This window comes from Chrysemys picta, chromosome 13, assembly GCF_011386835.1.
Source record: "Chrysemys picta bellii isolate R12L10 chromosome 13, ASM1138683v2, whole genome shotgun sequence".
Taxonomy (NCBI): domain Eukaryota; kingdom Metazoa; phylum Chordata; order Testudines; family Emydidae; genus Chrysemys; species Chrysemys picta.
This window is the reverse complement of record NC_088803.1, coordinates 25,567,550-25,589,107: the sequence shown is the minus strand read 5'-3', so window position 1 is coordinate 25,589,107 and position 21,558 is coordinate 25,567,550. Positions and strand designations below refer to the sequence as shown.

Genomic DNA, 21,558 nt, shown 5'->3' with positions numbered 1-21,558 from the left:
ACGCTCTGCCTGTATTTTTAGCCATGTGTCAGCTAGACCTGCTTTAAGCAGTTGGACAACAGTGGTAAAAGCATCAGTAGCCAGTCTATCTTAGTGCTCCCACTTTTTCTAGCCCCAGTGGAGCTCAATCAGTCATATAGCAACATTGAGAGATTTTTAAAGAAAAAATTCAGTGTTAGACACAGCATCCCAGACTGGGCCCATGGAGGAACCTATTCTCAGCCTGTGGATCACTTTCTGTCTCAAGACGTCGGCCTACTACACTAACAAAATTTGGCCTTGTATTTCTTCAGTAGTGAGAGAAGTTGGAAGCATGAAGCAAAGCTGTGTAGGTATCCAGGAGACCTTTCCCAGACCTGAAGAAAGGCTCTCTGTAGCTTGAAAGCTTGTCTCTCTCACCAACAGAAGGTATTACCTCCTTGTCTCTCTAGGTATCAGGGAGACATTGAACTGAGGAGAAGGGGATAGACTTCAAGGGCTGATACGCAGGGAACCCTGCTTCAGCTGACCACAGAAGTCCAGTTAAGCAGGGCTCCCCTCCAGACTTTGGTAGCTGGCGAGCAGGAGGGAATCAGGAGTGCCTGGAACAGGGTTGAACTAGGACAGCTTGGGCTCCAGGAAACAAGCAGTGGCACACTGGACATTGGGTGTAGCAGGCAGGAAGATCAACTCACAAAGTGGGAGCAGCTCACAAAGCACCTGACAAAAATGGGCTGGCAGGAGGCTGCATTTGAGAGAGGTCGCAGTTGAAGCGCTGGTTGCCGGCCAGCGTGGGCTGGAGAGCGAGGGGCGGCTCTGCTCCCAAGCTCCCCAGGTGCCCTCCAGCAACTCGTATAGGGCCGGGCATTGGTGGGTGACGCTGCCTCGGCAGGCACCGCGCGGGGTGTTTAACGATGTGCATTGCCAGGGCCTGAGCACCCTGGGGCGCTGGCTCAGCCCCCAGCGAGGCCGGCAAGGCACAGCACACCGCCTGGGCCAGGCCAGAGCCCACCGGCTGGTGGCTGCAGATCAGAGCACGAGGCCACCCCGCCCTCCTCCTTCGCGCCCTGCCGCGGCTCAGCCAACTTGTCGGGCGCCACGCGACGTGAGGGCCTGCCTGGCAGCCCGGCGCAGGCGCAGTAAGCGATTGGGTACGCAGGGGCGGGCGGCGGGACATCCCATTTCCGATGTATTCCTTCTGTAGCTGCTCCAGAGTCCAGCCCTGACTGGCGACCTCGCGGCCCTCGTTACTTCACGGTGATAGGCCCACTCTCCTGCCAATCACGGGAGAGGGCGCGCGCGCTCGGTGCGGTTCTGGGCGCTGAGAGAGGCGTGTCCAATCAAAGGTTGAGCAGAGGAAGAGCGCGTTTCCCTTCGCACGCGCAGCCGGCAGGTGCCGCGAGTCAGGTACTGGGGCTTGTCGCTTCCCGTGGGGGGCCAGTCCCCCTTCCCCCGCTCACGAGAGCCCGCCTCAGGTGAGGTTCCTGAGCTGGACCTGCCCTGCGGGGGTGTCCCGCACTCTGCCCCCCCCCACCTCCGGGTCCGTTCGCTCCTCGGGCCCTCCCAGCGGCCCGGCTCGGGGGTCTGGCAGGCGGGGGAGCGCGCAGCGTTACCCGGGGTAAATCACAGCCCTGCCCAGAGCCTCACGGCGCGGCCATGCCGCGGGCCGGGCAGGTGGCCCCAGCACGCCCCGGGGGCAGGAAGGCGCCCGCGGGCCGGCAGGAGCGAAAGCGGGTCACACGGTCCTTGGCAGTGGAGCTCCCCCGGGCCCCGCTCAGCGTCAGGCGTGGCTGTGCGGGTCCGGAGGCCGGACGGGCTGTGACCCGCTTAGGGCGGGAGAGCTGAGGAAGGCTGGCGCTGGCTCTGAGCTTTGTGGGTGAGGTGGGCTCCGGCTGTACGAAGGACTGGCCTGCTACTTCCATGCAGGGGGGCTTTTCCTTTGTTCCAGCAGGACTGGCTTATTTGGATTAATAGGTCATGTACTTAACTGGTATATTTTAAATGGCTTATTGTTTATCAACTACTTTATAAACAAAATGGCACACGTCCCAGGGTGTGGTATCCTTTGGCCAAGGAGAAGCACTTCATTGGGCTTTGTGTGCCTTGCTGAGAAGCACACACTTTAAATATGGTGGCTGTTTCAAATTGCCCAGTTAAATGACTGACTCCTTTCTAAAGCAGGTGTCGATATTGCTTTTGTAGCCTTGTGCAGTCCTTTTTCTAAGGGCTAGTCTACACTGGCAACGTTTAAAGCACTGTGGCTTGTGTAGTCATGGGAGAGCTCTCTCCCAGTGCTCTTAAAAAAACAAAAACAAAAAAAACCCACCTCCATGAGAGGCATTGCTACCAGCGCGCCCCATCCTGGTGCACTGTCTACACTGGCGCTTTACAGTGCTGAAACTTGCTGCGCTCAGGGGGGTGTTTTTTCACACCCCTGAGTGAGAAAGTTGCATTGCTGTAAAGTGCCAGTGTAGACAAGCCCTAACATGGCACTTCTCCCGGTGACATTGTGCCTTGAAAGGCTCCACTGACACTTCTGTTACGTGTATAGAGTGCTGTAATAAATGTGAGCAATGCTTTGTAAGGCACATAAAGAAGTCATGACCTGTGCCATGGGGAGTCTGTTTACGTGCAGAGATAGTACAACCTGAGCGATGATGATGCAAGTTTCCTACATGCATGCTATGCTGCTGCCTCATCAGTAGGCCTCAACCCTGCCCTGGAGGGACAACTTCTGTGCACCATGTAGGACCGTATGAAGCGTAATTAGAAATGGTGACATGCTCATTTGACATAGTTCCAGCACTAACATATTTCAGTGCATTAACACTGCATGATATTTCCTTGCTTAACCATACTGCTGTGGTGCAAAAATGTGGTTCTTGGTGCATTTTCGTATCTCTCCCAGACTGTTCTGGCTGCTGAGAGCAAGCTACACTGATGCAGCTTGGCAGTCATGATAGAAATTACAAATTGGTGAGAGCCTGATACTTGTGTTACAGCCCTGTTCACAAGCAGGGTAAAAAGAGTATAGCCACGTGGCTAAGAACTTTATCTTAACCATGTTTTGGATGGTCACAAACATGGTACCAATCAATAGTGCAGATAGGAGAGTTGGGTCAGTCCTTGACCTCTCTGCTGCATCTGTTTTCTAAGAGTCATGAAAACATGAGTATCTGCTTTACTACTCCTCCCCACAAAAACAGTTTTTCTATATCTGGCAATACCTTTCCCTCTAAATATGCATCTATTATGTTTAATAGGTGATATTAGAGCAATTAGTTGGGTCAAAAGCCCCAGGAATATAGTTACAGTGCGTGGTCTGAAGATCTGTTTGGTACTTTGGCAAATCTCCCCGGGAAGTTAGTGTGAGTATTGCCTGAGTAAGGAATGCTGACTAAGGCCCATATCATGCTAAGAGCCTGTTCAGCAACCCTGTGTATATCACCTCTGATATCCAGATCTGAATTCAGTGCAGAAGGGAACTTGCTAAAGCTAGAAGAAAACTGCACTTCCATCTGGTCTAATTTAAAACAAAACAACCACCTTTGCACCCCACCACCATCACCTACTAAGCAAGAAAGATTAGGCCATGTACAGGTAAAGAGCATTGGATTCTGGTTCCTCCCCCTGTCTTGCGAGTGACTTCTTTTCTGTCTTTAGCATTTGAAATGACTGCCCACCTGGCCGTGTGGGAAGATGTTTTGCACAATGAGCAGCTCATTCCGGAGGTAGCTGCAATCGCTGTGGATGCAGCATTGCTTGAAGGAGTTCTGATGAGGACCAAAGAGGAATCCAATTCATCCGATGTAAGCTCAGCTTATTTAACTACTCCATGTTCTCACATAGAGATAATGCATTCTTGGAAAAGGATCAAATGACTCAGCAAGATTTCTGCCCTGTAGGACAAGGTCTTGGGAAGGGAGATGGTTGCAGGTGATGTGGCTTGTTTGTTGAGTCATCATGAAATATGCAGTATTTTGCAATAACTGCACAGCTCCACAGGAGACTAAGCAGAGTTGAGACAATAGCAGAGTAGGCTTCCACCATACTCCATAATACCAACTGTGGTCAGACTAAGATATTCTACTGGGAGATCTACGTGCACTATGAAAATCTGTTTTATTTGTCCATGAGAGAACATGAAGTTTGGATGTGGTGTCTGAGCACTGGATGTCAGTGCTGTGTGTTCACTCTCCCCAGGGGCAGTCCTGGTGTGATGGACGTGCTCCCAGTAACTGAGCAGAGCTCATCTCTGGTGAATCTCAGGAAGTTTGTCAGTGGGAGGTTCTGCTTTTGAGGAACCTTTAGCTACCACCATAACTGAACAAGGAGAAGAGGATGATGTCACCTGAAATGGCCTGGACTTCGCAGGGATACCAGCTCTGCTTGGGAGGAAACTTCTCCCTTTGGTGAACCTCCTATAACTTGCCAAAGGGGAACCCTTGTGTTATAAGCAAGGTCTATTGGACCAGGATGCTGCTGGTGGACCTGATCAGGTCCACCAGCAGCATGTGAGAGAGAGAGGGACTGTGTATTGGCTAAAAGCTGGCTTGTTGTCTGGCATCTCCATGGGCAGGCTGCAGGAAGACTGAAGAGATGACTGACAGTGATGCTATGGAGTATGTCTCTGCCATGTATCTTTGTGTTCTGATGCTGGCTCTGCTGTCCAATCAGTCTCTCTAAGATCAGCATCCGCCTAGGGCAGAGGTAGGCAAACTTTTTGGACCGAGGGTATAGAAATTGTATGGCAAGCCATGAATGCTCACAAAATTGGGGTTGGGGTTTGGCGTGCAGGCTTCGTGCGGCGCTTACCTCAAGTGGCTTCCGGAAGCAGCAACATGTCCCCCCTCCGCCTCCTATGCGGAGGTGCGGCTGGGTGGCTCTGCTGCGTGCTGCCCTGTCCTCAGGCACCTCCCTGCAGCTCCCTTTGGCTGTGGTTCCTGGCCAATGGGAGCGGCAGGGGCAGTGTGTGGAGCAGAGCCCCATGGCTGCCCCTACACATAGGAGCCAGAAGGGGGCCATGCTGCTGCTTCTGGGAGCCGCGTGGAGCAGCCCCTCACCCTGTTCTTTGGCTGGAGCAGGGCAAGCCTCAGACCCTGCTCCCCAGCGGGAGCTTGAGGGCCAGATCCGGCCCACCCCGGCCTAGGGAATTCTAGGATTTGATGCTGAGGAGTGGGAAGGCAGTGTTGCAGAGCAGACATACACATTGTCTTCCGAGAAAGGCCTTGGCTTCTCTTGGCGTGCACAAAAAGTTATGACAAACAAGGAGAATAACTTTTGTCCTGTATAAAATTGCTGTTTTCAAAGTGGCTTATGCCTGAGATGTGGTCCTAGTGAAGAGGTGTATGGAGTTTGGAATTTGCAGTGACGAGTTGAGTAGCTAACGTGAGTCAAAAATAATGATACCCTCAGGGATAAATTTCAGAACTGGATATCCTATAAAATTCATTCGTTCTCTAAACAGTGCTTGTGGTAAATCTGGAGACTACATTCTATCATTAAAGTGAAAACAAAGATTATACTCTTTTAAATGAAAAGTTCAACACAATTGTAACTATGGAGTTGCTACTGAGGTCTCCCAACCCAAATTCCATTATATTAAGTTTTGTAAAGTGAAACACTCAAAACTAGACATGCCAAATTTCCGGCCATGCAGCCTGTGGCGTACTGAGGGAAAGTCTGTTCAAGGACAAATGAAGTAAGGATCTGGTCTAGAATATGTCAGTTTTAAATTGGGACTAACTTAATTTAAATTGGGACTGGCTGGGCCACACTTTCAGAGGGCTTCAGCCCAGTCTGTTAGGGAAAGGAAGTGTGAGGGAAATGGCTGACTTTTCCATTGTTGGACCCTTATCTGCAGGTGGTGAATTATGCTCCCTTTACATTGCTTCCATCTGTAGTACCAAGCACCATCTTTGAACAAGCCTATGCTGTTCAACAAGATTTTAACCTACTTGTGGATACTATTAGCCAGAACGCGGAATTCCTGGAACGCACTCTTGCTAGGTATTTATTGTACTGTATGTGTTAACTAAACAAATATTTTAAATGTAAAGCTTCTATCGCTCTTACTCTTAGTCCATTTTTGCTTTTACTTCTTGAGTTGATGCCCTAAGTCATCTCTCCTGATAGTTTATGGATGTTCTTCAGGTTACAGACAGAGGGTATAAATACACAACTTCTGCTACAGGTTACTATCTCTGTCTGCCAGACTGATTACAGAACTAATCTCTCCTTTTCCCCACCACATTAGTTTTCATAAAATGGTTCCCAGTAATCCATAAGTAGTTAGGTGCATTAGACTCTACATTCTTATTTAAATTTAGTATTTTTTAGCTGTTTTCAGTAAGGTTTTGGAGTCTCTTTGGGTCCTGCAAAAAATGACAGATCTATATGGGAAAATGGGGTATGGAAAGGGCTTCTCTTGCCTCACTATGTGCCCCACTTCAGATGATCTTACAGTCTTTATCCTCCCACCTGGGAGTCTGCTTGGGACTTAAATTCAGTGTTAACCACTGGGATCTCACTGAGCCCTGGGATCTCATTGTCTGTACCGCTATTTGCTGAAGGTTTTGTTTCTGGCAGCCATTGGCATGGCCAGGAGGGTCTGAGAGCTGCAGGTTCTGATTTCCAGCCCACTTAATAAAATATTCCACAAAGACGAGATATTTGGATCTTGCCCCAAATTTTGGACCAGAATTCTGTCAGACTTTCAGCTCCATCTGTCGCTATCCCTGCCTGTCCAGTAATCCTGCGGGGGAGCTGAGGGTGCACCTTGTATGTTCAAAGAGGTGTTGTACTATGATGACATGACTAATCTGTTATGACCCTTGTGGGGGGAGGAAAGGGACTAAAGGTTGAGCCATCTAACCTGCAGGGCTGTCTAAATGGACGTTTGCCGGAGAAGACGTACACACCCCAACCTAGTCGCTGATACCTGTGGCTATGTGGCCAGGCACAGGATTCCTGTGGCTCTTGGCCAAGGGAAGTGGGGGTAGTGTGTTATGTAAACAACTTATTGCTAGTAAATAATCCTGTTGTTTGGAGTAGAACATACATGTAGTTTGTGCCAGGGCCCTTTCTAGAAGGGTTATACAGCAGTGAGTACAGTGATGTGTGGCATGGCCAGCCAGTAAACTACTAAAAGGTGAATTTGGTGATGGGCCCCCATAATTTGCGCTGTGAATTATTATACCAGACCCCAATGGGAGTGGGGAGTCTTTTGGTCTTTATCTTTGCTTCTTTTCTCTATCTTCTGTTTGTCTTCTCTCTCTTCCTTCACAGAGATTCACACTGGCAGTTGCAGAGGGAGAGTGTGGGAGGGAGAGCCTCTGCAGCATGGGGCCTGGGTCACTTGCAGGTTTAAAGTAGTGTAAATGGTGGATTCTCTGTAACTAGAAGTCTTTAAACCATGATTTGAGGACTTCAGTAACTCAGCCAGAGGTTAGGGGTCTGTTATCAGAGTCGGTGTGTGAGGTTCTGTGGCCTCTGATGTGCAGGAGATCCAACTAGATGATCACGATGGTCCCTTCTGACCTTTAACTGTATGAGTCTCTGAACCTTCTTCACAGAGAAGCTTTTTACTAGGGTCCCTACTGCTGTGTGTGTGTGGAGAAGGGTTATCTGACTACTTGAAACTCTTGCCATATGCACAAGGGTACATTGTAAATGCCCTAGGTGAGGCTTTAGCTTGTGCAGCTCTTACTAATGCTCAAGAGCATGGTCTGACCACAGCCCTGTGCATTGTGCTGGGGAGTATATCCTGTAGCTTCCACCGTGTAATAGATAATAGATTTCCTCAGGTAAGGGCTTTATTTATATATCTCCCTTATAACCAGGTAAATTGATTGGTATACTATTTCTTTTTCTCTAGCACCATCAAAGTGGATGACTTCACAGCTCATCTCTTTAAAATCTACAAGCAAGTTCTGAAAGAAGGGTTGGCTCAGGTATTCCACAGGAAGTCTTTTCCCCCTTACCCCTCTCCCCCCCATTAGCTGCCACCCTTCTTTCTTTCATAATGGAAGTTTGGGTTTTTTTGGTCATTTGAAAAATCTCTCCCACAGGTTGGTTTTGAATTGTTCAGTCAGGAAGAGGATGTATAGGGTTACTCTCTAGATTATGGTATCTTGGCCAGTAACACACCATAAGAGTAACTTGTCCCATTGTATGAGACCATTCAACAATCATGCCTCTAGTATTCTTGGTGGGTATTGCTGGAAACATCTAACCTTGTGTGAAAGTGGACCATGATTATACACACTTATAATGCTGTCTTCTGAAAGTCTCTAAAGAGTATTTTGGTGGGTTCCAGTTCAGTGTAGCTGTGTCAGAAGTAGCACTTAAGGGCTTTCCTGTGCTGTTAAGTTTCTTTTGTACCATATATCGGGGGTAGCCGTGTTAGTCTGTATCCACAAAAACAACAAGGAGTCCGGTGGCACCTTAAAGATTAACAGATTTAGTTGGGCATAATCTTTTGTGGGTAAAAAACCCACTTTTTCAGATGCATGGAGTGAAAATTACAGATGCAGGCATTATTATACTGACCCATGAAGAGAAGGGAGTTACCTCACAAGTGGAGAACCAGTGTTGACAGGGCCAATTCAATCAGGGTGGATGTAGTCCACTCCCAATAACTGATGAGGAGGTGTCAATTCCAGGAGAGGGAAAGTTGCTTTTGTAGTGAGCCAGCCACTCCCAGTCCCTTTGGATCCAACCGGGGGTGGGCTTTGGATCTTTGTTGGGTCTGTCCTGTAGTAGGTGACTTCTGGGTAGAATGTTGTGTTGGAGAGTTGCCTGGCAGCCTTCTGTTCATAATCCAACCTGTTCATTATAATCAAAGGGACTGACAAAGGAGGTGCTGTAGTCGGATTATGAACAGCAGGCTGCCAGGTAACTCTTCAACACCACATTCTACAGGCCACTATCCTCCGATCCCACTGAGGAGTACCAAAAGAAACTACACCATCTGCTCAAGAAACTCCCTGCAATAGCACAGGAACAAATCTACACGGACACCCCTCCAGAGCCTGACCAGGGGTATTCTGTCTGCTACCCAAGATCCATAAACCTGGAAACCCTGGACGCCCCATCATCTCAGGCACTGGCACCCTTATAGCAGGATTATCTGGCTATTTGGACTCTCTCCTCAGACCCTATGTTACCAGCACTCCTAGCTCTCTTCGAGATACCACCGACTTCCTGAGGAAACTACAATGCATTGGTGATCTTCCTGAAAACACCATCCTGGCCACCATGGATGTAGAAGCTCTTTACACCAATATTTCACATGAGGATGGACTACAAGCTGTCAAGAACAGTATCCCTGATGAGGCCACGGCACACCTGGTGGCTGAGCTTTGTGACTTTGTCCTCACGCACAACCATTTCAGATTTGGGGGCAACTTATACCTTCAAGTTAGTGGCACTGCTATGGGTACTCGTGTGGCCCCACAGTATGCCAACATATTTATGGCTGACTTAGAACAGTGCTTCCTCAGCTCTCGTCCCCTAGTGCCCCTCCTCTACTTGCGCTACATTGATGACCTCTTCATCATATGGACCCATGGGAAGGAGGCCCCTGAAGAATTCCACCTAGATTTCAACAATTTCCATCCCACCATCAACCTCAGCCTAGACCAGTCCACACAAGAGATCCACTTCCTGGGCACTACAGTGGAAATAAGTGATGGTCACATAAACACCACCCTATACCGAAAACCTACTGACCGCTATACTTCCCTACATGCTTCCATTCAGGACACATCACATGATCCATTGTCTACAGCCAAGCCCTAAGATACAACCGAATTTACAGACCGAGACAAACACCTACAAGATCTTTATCAAGCATTCTTAAAACTACAATACCCACCTGGGGAAATGACGAAACAGATTGACCGAGCGAGACGGGTACCTTGGGAGGCAGGCCAGTCCTTGCTTACAGACAGCCCCCTGAAGCAAATACTCATCAGTAACTACACACCACGCCACAGAAACACTAACCCAGGAACCAATCCCTGTAACAAACTGTGTTGCCTACTCTGTCCCCATATCTACTCTAGTGACACCATCCGAGGACCCAACCACATCAGCCACACCATCAGGGACTCCTTTACCTGCACATCTACTAATATGATATATGCCATCATGTGCCAGCAATGCCCCTCTGCCATGTAGATTGGCCAAACCGAACAGTCTCTACGTAAAAGAATAAATGGACACAAATCGGACATCAGGAATGGTAACATACAAAAGCCAGTAGGAGAACATTTCAGTCTTCCTGGACATTCTATAACAGATTTAAAAGTAGCAATACTTGAACAAAAAAACTTCAGAAACAGACTTCAAAGAGAAACTGCAGAACTAAAATTCATTTGCAAATTTAACACCATTAATTTGGGCTTGAATAGGGACTGGGAGTGGTTGGTTCACTACAAAAGCAACTTTCCCTCTCCTGGATTTGACACCTCATCATCAATTATTGGGAGTGGACTACATCCACCCTGATTAAATTGGCCCTGTCAACACTGGTTCTCCACTGGTGAAGTAACTCCCTTCTCTTCATGTGTCAGTATAATAATGCCTGCATCTGTAATTTTCACTCCATGCATCTGAAAAAGTGGGTTTTTTAACCCATGAAAGCTTATGCCCAAATAAATGTTAGTCTTTAAGGTGCCACCGGACTCCTTGTTGTTTTTGTACCACAGTTATATTGGTTACCTTTTCTTGCCATAAGATGTATATTAAAGAGGGAAACGATAAGGGCTTCAGATGATGTCTGTCCAAATAAATGCAGGAAATAAGTTAAGGACCCAACCTACAGTCTTGTCTCTGCCAAAACTCTACTTGACACCAGTGGTTATTTTATCAGAGTGAAGATTGCTGGTTCCAGCCCTAAAAAAGGAGATTTTTTTTAAGTGAATTTGTCAAAGTGGCCTATGGTAAGTGAAGGGCCTCACTATGCTGATCAGAAGTGTGGAGGAATGGCAGTGTGCTATATTTTGCATTTTATTTTCCCTCTCGTTCAGTCAGTATTCTTAGGAATAAATCGCTCCGATTATATGATTGACCATGGCACAGGTGGCACTCCGGCACTGAAGCAAATCGAAATAAACACCATTGCTGCCAGCTTCGGAGGCCTTACTTCGAGAACCACCGCTGTGCATCGGTAAGGGAACCCCTTTGAAACAGACCAAGATACTTCATTGCTTAGCCAGTGAGGAGGTTTCAGCAAACCATCAGTCTGCACGCTCTGTGTGTCTTATACTGTATACATCATGTTGTAACCTCTTAATATCCACAAACTCTCTGACCTTTTGTTTTACAAATCCTAGGTCAGCTGGGATTATCATCTGATTTTGTTATTTCTCTTATGTCACAGGCACATACTGAATGTTTTGGGGAAGTCCAAGGAAGCTTTGAAGTTACTGGACAATAATCCATGCAAAGGGATTGCCTTGGGCATTGCGAAAGCTTGGGAACTCTATGGCTCAGCCAGGTAAGGGAGGAGTAGCCTGTGGGAAGATGTCAGGATGAGTACATGTTTATTTCTCGAACGGCACCTTTTAAAAGGGTCTATTTAATGCATACAACACTTCTTTTAACTCTGTAGTGCTCTCATTCCCCTACCATCCCAGGGAAGGAGGATCTCTGTTCTTCACAGCCCAAAGTTACTGAGTTGGCCATACACTGTTTTCTTTAAAATTAGAGAGTATCCAGCTGCCCACAGGTGCTCCCTAAAAGACGTGGAAGACTTGTACTGGTAGAAGACTTTTTGTAGCCATTCTTGAATCCTCCTATTTCTTCCCCTTGTGCTCCTTCCCAGAGCTGCTTTATAGAAAGAACACAGCACCTGGCACTGCCCTTTAGAAGTGGACTAGGAACTAGCAAAGAACATCAGTTGGAAAGCCTTGCAAGCAACACACACCACCAAAGTGAATTTAAAAGATGAAATCTTTAGCTAGAGGTCCATAGTTCTGTGTGGGGTGTGTTTCAGGCTGTAATGCAGTTCTTGGGGTGTATGTTTCAGGGCTGTGGTGGTGTTCCTGGTTGCAGACCCCCAAAGGAATATTTTTGACCAACGCTGCATAGAAAATGAGCTGTGGACCAGGTAACTGTTTAACGTTTTAGGATGAAATAATTTGTTTAATCCCATTTTACAGGGACCCCGATCACATAACTCATTTTTTAAAAAAATAAAATAACAACAAAAAACTTTCATGTCCTCCTAGTATTATCTAAGATTATTAAAACTGAGCATTTAAAAATCCAATGTGCTTTTAACCACTTGTGTTAGGGTTACTTAGCATTTCAGTTTGGGCAGTAGACATGCTCTTAGACTGGGGGTGGTCTTTGGATCCGGTCTGTGGGAGTTCCACCCCCGTGGCACCGTGGGCCCCATGCCACTCCCGTAGCAGCCGGCACCATGTCCCGGCACCCCCTGGGGAAGGGGGGGCAGAGGGCTCCACGCACTGCCCTTGCCTGTGGGTACCTCCCCCGAAGCTCCCATTTGCCGGGAACGGGGAACCGCGGCCAGTGGGAACTTTGGGGGAGGTACCCACAGGTGAGGGCAATGTATGGAGCCCCCTGCCCCTCCGTCCCCCAGGGGCCACAGGGACGTGGTGCCGGCCGCTTCTCTGAGCGGCGTGGGGCCAGGGCAGGCAGGCAGGTAGCCTGCTCTGGCCTCGGTGCGCGCCGCTGCCACCCCAGAGCCACTCCATGTAAGCGGTGCCGGGCTGGAACCTGCACCCTGAACCCCTCCTGCACCCCGTACCCCAACCCCTTGCTGCAGTTGCACTCCAACCCCCTGCCCTGAGCCCCCTCATACAGCCCGCACCCCTCCTCTGCACCAACCCCTTACCTTGAGCCCCTTCCTGCACACTGCACCCCCTCCCACAACACAACCCCCTGCCCCAGCCCTACATTCACAGCCCTGCATGCAATTTCCCCACCCAGATGTGGCCCTCGGGCCAAAAGGTTTGCCCACTCCTGTCTTAGACTATGAGCAAAGAGTAAACCTGCCACTTTCTATTGGTCCTCCTGTATTAGAGTAATGCTGTTGTATTTGGGGGTCACAACAGTGCAGGGGAATATTTCTGTTCATAATAGGCTTGGTTGTATACTGCCTCCCTTCCCCTTATACCCTCAAACACCCCCCCCTCCCCCTTCAAATCTAAATTATGCCTAAGACCATCACAATTCTCTATCCTTATAGTGACTTCTCCAAGGATCCTAGCCCAATTACATTGGTATGAAAACCTAGGGATGTATCTTTCTGCTTTTTGATCTATTTTGTGCTATGTATATTAATAAGATGGGCAGGAGTGATGAGGACAATCTGGTTGATGGAAAGGGGACACGTGATTATGGGCCAGCCACATAAACCTTTTTTTATTTCATTACCTTGCTTCCTCACCAGTATTTAAGACCTCTAGGTGCTGAGGAAAATCTGTTAGAGTTAAATTACCTTGGAAAGAAGGAGAGAGAAGCCAGCAAGCCTTACCCTTTTCCTCTAGGGCTCTAAAGCCATTGGGGATGTAAATTCCACTCGTGATTTCACTTGCAGATATCTGTCTCTTTGCCAAGTTCGATGACTCTCACTCCTCTCTTAAAGGAATATCCGGGTGATCCGGAGACGGTTTGAAGATGTGTTTGAAAAGGCATCTTTAGATAATGACAGGAGACTGTACATGTAAGTACTTGCCAAGGCCCTGCCACAACATTCTGCTCTGTTCTTAAACTGGCGTTAGGCACAGATGTGACCCCAGATTGTCTCAGACCCACCTCTGCCATTCTTTTTACATCGCGCTCAGTAAATGGCAACTTTCAATCCAAATTGGTGGCATATCCCTCTCTTTTGAGATTGAGTAGGTTTTATATTTTTATCCTCTTCAATAAGAAATCCAGAGCTTGCTATTCCTGGTTTCACTGGAACTGAAATAGTTTTAGAAATGTTTGTTTTTTTTTTGCATATATAAAATTAGTCCAATATCACATGGAGGCGTAAATTCCCTCTTCTGAACAACAGCCTTGAGGACCCGGCAGGATGGCATGTTTCGTGTGTGTGTGTGTGTGTGTGTGTATGCATACATGCATACAGCAAAGCTGTTATAGAGCAGTGTTTCTCAAGCTTTTTGGTACCGGGAACTGGCTTACTGCCTTCTTAAAGTGTGTCAGGGAGATCTTGGGGACCAGCGCCAGTCCGGGGACCAGTTGTTGAGAAACACTGTTCTAGAGGGTGCCCCAAAGAGGACTCTTCTGCTGACCGGCAGTGAGACACATTTCTCATGGGAACATACATTTACCGGGAGAACTTTATTGCATAGTTATTTGTGCCACTATAGGAAGCGCTGTTTCCTTACTGTACTCAGTTTTTGTAACCTCCAACTTATTCTTTAGTTGGAGAAAGTCTCATTATTATTTCTGCTCTTCAGTCTCTTGGAGTCCTGACACAGGTCAGACTGTTGAAACCATAGTGTGACGTTCACAAAATCCAAATACGGTGCTGCTTATTGTTTGTTTTGGGCAAGTCCTCAGTGTGTGTGACTCTGTCCAACCATAAAAGGGGCATGTCCTGTCCCAAAGTTTAGCTATGTGGCTACATTCATTTTTCTCCAGTTTCACGTTTGATGTTTCTATGGTTATGTTTTTCCCCCTGACTTTTTAATCAGAGGTATCATATCAAACAATGTGTACATTTCCTCCAGGAATTCTTCCTTTCTTACTGACTGAATCCCTTTAAATCATTCCTGGTAATAACTAGTTTCTCCAGCTGTTACTCACTGATCATGTACAGAGTTGGTGAAGCCAGAGTTTGGTCTTGTGGTAGCTGCTGAACTGGAGAGTGGATCTACTAAGATCACCTGCATCATCAAGATATCAAAGTTGTTGTTCATATCTGAGACTTAATGGCAAAGCTGGGGCAAACTGCTCTTCCAGTGATTTGTGAAGAACAACTCCCAGTATTTTAGGACAGTGGTTCTCAAATGGTGGTCTATGGAGTGTTAGCTAGTCCTCTGCAGAGAGTAGGCAGGTCACATAGTGCTGCCTCCTTCCAGCTGGTGGTGTTGCATCCAGGTTCTTCATTGCTAAGAAAAATCTGGGTGTCCATAGAAACAAAGAGGACAATCTTGATGCATCTACCTTGGACCACTTCTGTAGAGCAGCAGATGGAGCCAGAGCTATCAACCAGAGCCACTGGTGGGAGAGGATTGTCCTGAAGAGAAGACAACCAGACAGTATATCCAGGGGGAGTGGAGGGAGAGGAGGACAAGGCAGTTGGTGTGGCGTTTGGGTTTGACGCAAAGTTTGCGGGGTGAGGTTCTTTGGCCTGAACTATACGGGAGGTCAGTATAATGGTCACTTCTGGTTTTAAAATATATGAATTTTCACTAGAGAAGGGAAGCAGCCAGCAGAGAAGTATGTGCCGGAGAGCTGAGCAAGGGAACTAGTAGCAGAAGAGCACTGGCAAGGGTGTGAGGCGATGTCAAGGAGACAGTGGATGAAATCTTGGCCCCATTGAAGTCAATGGGAGCTTGCCATTAATTTCAACAGAGCCAAGATTTCACCCAAAGTGTGATTAGCTTTTACTGTGATGAAGAGCAGATGACCGGTGGTATTAAATGCAGTTAAAAATGCATCAGAACTTTCCTACTGTCACTTCTCCATAGAAGCAATTTCTGTAGTTGCCACAGGGGTGTTATGCAACAACAAATAGGAGGGGAGATGGTCTGTGCACTGGGACAGGAGGTGCTTTTTAAAAAGCTGAATAGCTGTTGCTCTAGAAGGAGTTCATGTCTGATTGTATGTTCTGAATGCTCCATTTCTCAAATTGTTGATATTCTGATGCATAACCAGAGGCTTCTAGCTACTCTTCTGTGAAAAGCCTTGCATGTGTGCATAATCCATTGCTTGTCCCGCTAGCTAATCATTACCCACAGAGCTGTCTATACGTGTATTGTTCTTCGCAGATGTTAGCTTTCAGACATGGGGGGAGAGCCATCCCTGTTACAGCCTGAGGGCTAGAGGAGGATGGATTGATATGATGGTCTTTATTCTAGGGAAGGCCAAGAGGTTGCGGTGGTGTATTACAGAGAAGGTTACATGCCAGAGAACTATAACAAACAGGTGGGTACTGGCTGCTTTTATTTAAAAAGCAAACACCAAGTGCAGTTACCCTGAACGGGGTCATGCGTCCCTCAAGTCTGTACATTAAATCCCTTAATTATCTGAGCTTCTTCAGTGCACCCCTGGCATTCAGATAGTGCTGGCTTGGAGAATATCTGGGACGTGTGAACAGATTTCTTCTCAAAAGAATTTTCTGCTGCACATTGTTGTCATGTTTTATAGAAGCAGTTCAGTGCTTTTACAAAGCTGAAGGGGATACATTCACTAGTAATGTATAGGGCTAACCCTCTGACTAGAGGTAATGTCTGACCTGGAGTATTGCATTAGGACCATGTTGGAAAAGTACATGGTCTGGAATGGATTTTTATCCTTGTTTAAGAGGCTTTAGGCAATAAGGTACTTTCAGACTAGCACCAGAGCGTAGAACTTAATCACCACCACCAGTGCTGAGCTGTCTGTCTGCGCCAATCCAGTGGAAAATATCCAGGCTGACCTACGGCTCATTTGCTAGTGCTTCTTTCAGCAGTAGCAAGGGACCCCCATGGATTCGGGTCTGCATGCCTTCTGTGTGCTCCCTTCCTCCCCGCTGGGGCTGCATGAGAATGTTTAACTATAGGAAGTGGAATACGTGTGGGGGATCAGGGAACCTAGATTCATTCAAGTGACTCTTGCTATATCTCCCTCTTAGAACTGGGAGGCACGGTTGTTGATTGAAAGGTCCAAAGCAGTTAAGTGTCCTGACATTGCTACCCAACTTGCTGGGACAAAAAAAGTTCAGCAGGAGTTGAGCCAGCCAGGAGTCGTGGAGAGATTGCTGCCCAGCCAGGCTGAGGCGGTTGCTCGGATAAGAGCAACGTTTACTGGCCTCTATTCCCTGGATATGGTAAGTAGTCTCATTTGTGTGGTGCATAAATCAACACTTCTGTCTCCTACTTAGTTCACACCTGCATTGATTTGATTGTGTGACCTTTCAGTTAAAAACTACAGCACAGTAGGAGAGTAGTGGAAAACGCATTTAACCAACCCTCTCTTAAACACAGTGCCAAATTTAAGACTTCAAGTCTTTTTTTTTTTTTCCCCTGGCCTCTTCAGTGAACTTGCTGTGTGGAGTGTGGTATTTCTGCTCAATTTTGGAGTACAGAACAGAACTGGCTGCTTGTTCGAGATAGAAACAGGGACAGGAATATTGCTGGGATTTTGTTATTGCTATTTCTGTCTCCCACTAGGGTGAAGAAGGTGCTAAGATGGTTGCAATGGCCATTGCTGATCCAGAACGATATGTGCTAAAGCCTCAGCGGGAAGGCGGAGGTATTTAGCTTCCTTGCTATGTGATTTGTGAGCTACAGGGCCCAGCAGCCTGTCTGGAGGATCAGGCCTTTGCACTTCTCTAGGATATTTGTTTTGTATTTTCATTGCAGTGCTCGTAAGATACCTGGAACAGGCAAGGTGCCTTGTAATGCCATATTTGGTGTATGTAATACTTTGGCTTTCCTCTTACCAGCTGTGGCATTAGAACACAAAAGTGGCTTAAAGCCATCTTAGCTCCCCTCTGTGGGCTGTGAGTTTTGTGTTGCACCTCTTGGAGGCACAGCACAAAATCTCACCCAGCAAGTTTATTTTATTTTATGCCCTCTCCCTTCTATTCCTGCCCAGGTAGTACAAGCATCCAACATCCTATGTTGACTAGTCAGCTTTGGTTTTCCTTCTCTTTCCTGTCCCTTGAACGTAGAGAGATTTCTTTTTAACCTGTCTTTCAAACCTCCAGGCTGTTCTGCAGCCATGGGCCAGCCCCTGTGCGACCCCCTCATTGCTAGTGCTGCTGACTGCAGTTATTGGGGTGGGTGATCACTGAGGAATCCCAGGACCTAGACTAGTGAAAACCAGGCTCATAGAATTGAATCTAGAATTCCATGGAGAGCCAGTGCAGTCTCCAGGGGGGTGGTGATTGCATCCATCCGTGTTCCTTAATGGATGGGTGTTCACATTTGCACCATTTGGGGTTTCTTCAGGGCCACCTAATGCAACTGGATCTAATGGCTTCTGCTGTGGGGATTTGTTGAAATGTATGATTGTATGTTACCAGGGAACAATCTCTATGGGGAAGAGCTAAAGCAACTTCTGGAGAAGATTAAAGACAGCCCTGAGAGGGCCTCCTATATCCTAATGGATAGGATCAGACCTCAGACATCGATGAATTACTTGCTCAGGGCTCACAGTCCCCTGAAAATATCAGAATGTGTCTCTGAGTTGGGGGTCTTTGGTGTCTACGTCAGGTGAGAAGTTGGCTTTCTTTGCAATATTGCTGTGTCCCGGTCTCAGCCAATTTACCTCAGCTTTGGTAAATTAAAACAGTTCTGAGCAGCAGGCATTACAATGAAGCAGCACAGGCCAGACAAGTGGGCGGAAGTGAGTTCATAACAGAAATGCAAGTCTTCCAACATCACCTCTGTCAGCAGCTTTCTGTGTGTGTCACACAGACACTAAACATTGGCACACCTGCACTCCCAGCTAGTGCCAGACCATACCAGTTTAAAATACAACTAGAATTCATGCCAGCAGACTGGAACATAAACTGCCTGAAGTGTAAAAAAAAAAAAAAAAATTTAGAAACTTGATTTCCGAGGGTGTCATCTTCAGGATCTTAGGCCTTGCGGGAATTTCATACGCCTGGGGCCACAGAGAAAAAGATTCATATTGGCGGGTCTCTGTGTGCTGTATGGTGCTGAGTTGTGCAGCCGCCTCAAATACATTCCAGGCCAGAGGTTTTCATTGAATGGACTATGTGGCTGAGCAATACTGCTTACAGTACAGTTTTCCCTGTACTATGTATTTTGATACTACGTCAGCTGATGCTTTCGCTCTCCTTTTCTTTTTGTGTATCGATAAACCAACCCCTCCAGGGCCCCTAGAAATGTTGCCATGATTTCAAAATAGAAACCCATTATATACAGCTTTAAAGACCAAACATTCTCCCCAGCAGTACTTACAGCCAAACACTGCAGCATATGCTAGTGAAGAAGAACTAAAGTGCAATTGATGAGAAATTGACTAGCCTTTGTACAAGCCCAATGCAAACAATAGTCAACATACCTGGGGCAGGAGAAACCTTTTCAATTTAAAAAAAAAAAATGGAGCTAGTGTCATAGGAAACTTGTTAGTTTTAAAACTATTTTAACTTGACAATGTTTTTCTTTCCCCTCTCTCGCAGCCTGCTCTAATCTCAGGCAGGTAGGCAGGCCTGGTTGCCTCTCATTTCCCTGCCATGCATTGAAGGCACAAAGTCTAATGAATTTCCTGAATTTAATTTGCCAATATAGCTCTTTCTTGGGCTGTGACTAGGAATAATGGATGTGACAGTGCTATTATTGCATTGTTCCCTAGGTAGATGTACTCCTCCTGAAACAGGCGCACATCTAATCTTTTTGGGGCAGGGTCTGTCTTTTTGTTTGTGCATTGCCTACCCCAGTGGAATCCTAGCCCAGGACTACAGCTCCTAGGCGCTACAGTAATACAAATCTGTTGTCAACAGAAGAGAAACCTTACTATTACGCCCAAAGTGTTTTACACATGTCCTATTGCCCAGGGTGGTAGCAGAGGGGGACCAGCCTAGAATTCTCCAGATCTAGGATCAGTAGACATGCCAGACATAGCATAAAGCTTTAAATTTTGCAGCTGCTCACTTTAACCTTTCATTGCAGGCAGGGGAAGGACATTGTGGTGAATAAGCACGTTGGTCACCTCTTGCGAACCAAGGCAGTTGAGCATGCAGATGGCGGGGTGGCAGCTGGGGTGGCTGTGCTGGATACTCCCTATGTGATATGAAGAGGATACCTTCCACATCTGTTGCCCTAACTGCTGCCAGAAGAGCTGTGATTTCCTTTAGGGTTTGATTACTTCAGTGTCTTGATTAAAGACATTTATCAGGACCACAGGGACATTCCCTCTCCACGCCCAGTGATCACGAGGAGGGCATGTGCAATCACACTTGTACCAAATACTTTTATGCTACTCCCTCCCTCCCCCTTCTTATCTTTCCTTTTTAATTCTTCCCTCAAAATCTTTGGGTTCTTATCTGATCTTTTTGCTTTATTGATAACTTCACACAAGCTAATCCACAGACCCATCACCTCCCCTGCTCCAGGCAGCCAGATGTGAATGTAACACCGTGAATTGTCCTGAATGCAGCTGCTTTCTCAGGAATGAGGCTAACATATTGTTCAGAACTCCTTGTAACTAGGAGTTGGGATTTCCATATTGTGACAGACCCAGACCAGTGGGGTACAGGAGTCTAGTAGAGGGCAACTATACTGGTCACTGGATGAGTAGTTTTCTGTTCCCCGAGTGACCAGAGCAGGGGCTGTACTAGAGTAATCAGGAACCTGCTAGAACCACTTAAGGCAGGCAGGCTAATTAAGACACCTGGAGCCAATTAAGAAGCTTCTAGAATCAATTAAGGCAGGCTAATCAGGGCACCTGGGTTTTAAAAAGGAGCTCACTTCAGTTTGTGGTGGGAGTGTGAAGAGCTGGGAGCAAGCAGCACAAGGAGGTGAGAGTGAGAGGGTGTGAATCTTTGAGGCAAGAAAATCCGCCAATAAGCACAGGACCCACCAAGATAGAGGAGGAACTTTGTCACAATATGTACCCTGTTCAAGACACTATAGCTACCCAGTGGCTCTTTAAGTGCCTGATCCCAGAGGGTTAAATGTGCCTTCTACATTTTCTGCTTCTCATTTAGTTGCTACCTCTGAGGGCATTTGCTTTCTGGGCCAAAGGAAAGGAAGATGGAGAACAAAAATGAGGGTAGATGGATTTAGTTAGGGGCTTCCCCCCACCCCCTTCAATGCTGCTAGCCTCCGTATTAGAGAGAGAGCCTGGAGCACAGGGCCTGGTGTGAGGCCTAAACCAAAGTCGGCAAAAAAAAAAAGCGATGAGTGAAAGTCATTCTCTCAACAAGCAGATACTTGCTTACACGTTCCCTGTCTGGTAAACGAACGAGGCAAAAGCACAGCTAGCATTGCTAAAACGCAGGCATGCCAAAGAAGTTTTAGGTACAGGGTATTAATGTAAACACATTCCAGAAGGCTAGTACAGGTACATCACAACACAGTTATGGAATAAACACAATCCTAGGAGATTGTACAGAAACACACCAACCCCAAGTAGGACAAAGATAGGAGGCTAGAATGACAGATGGAGATGTCTTATTCAAACCAGCACGAACAAGGTGTAGGGTTGGTAACTACCCATGGCAGGAGTGTAATATGTAACTTGTTTGTATCAATGTATAAAAGGAGAAATTATAGGAGGGGGCAATAGAAAATCCTGCTGCTGACTGAGCTGAGCCCTTGTCACTAGGCACTCATGTTAGCATACGTGTAACCATAGAGCCAGGGTGCTAATGCAGTGTCTTAAGGGCAATAAACCTGGCTGAGGGCCTTTGCCACCCAA

At 47.0% G+C, this 21,558-nt stretch overlaps 1 protein-coding gene across 2 annotated transcripts; it reads left to right on the top strand.

The window, feature by feature from the left end:
• The first annotated feature begins 1,117 nt into the window (after positions 1-1,117).
• Positions 1,118-21,558, top strand: GSS (glutathione synthetase). Of its 2 annotated transcripts, none has more exons than XM_005295420.5 (13): positions 1,118-1,386; positions 3,643-3,788; positions 5,843-5,988; positions 7,856-7,931; positions 11,013-11,152; positions 11,366-11,482; positions 12,014-12,094; positions 13,598-13,675; positions 16,044-16,110; positions 16,799-16,993; positions 17,337-17,418; positions 18,194-18,383; positions 19,809-21,558. In XM_005295420.5, the coding sequence occupies exons 2-13, from the start codon at positions 3,651-3,653 to the stop codon at positions 19,930-19,932; spliced, it is 1,434 nt and encodes a 477-aa protein (XP_005295477.2). In that variant the 5' UTR covers positions 1,118-1,386; positions 3,643-3,650; the 3' UTR covers positions 19,933-21,558. The 2 variants fall into 2 exon arrangements, with proteins under 2 accessions (XP_005295477.2, XP_023960877.2); XM_024105109.3 differs by having other exon boundaries at positions 1,303-1,454.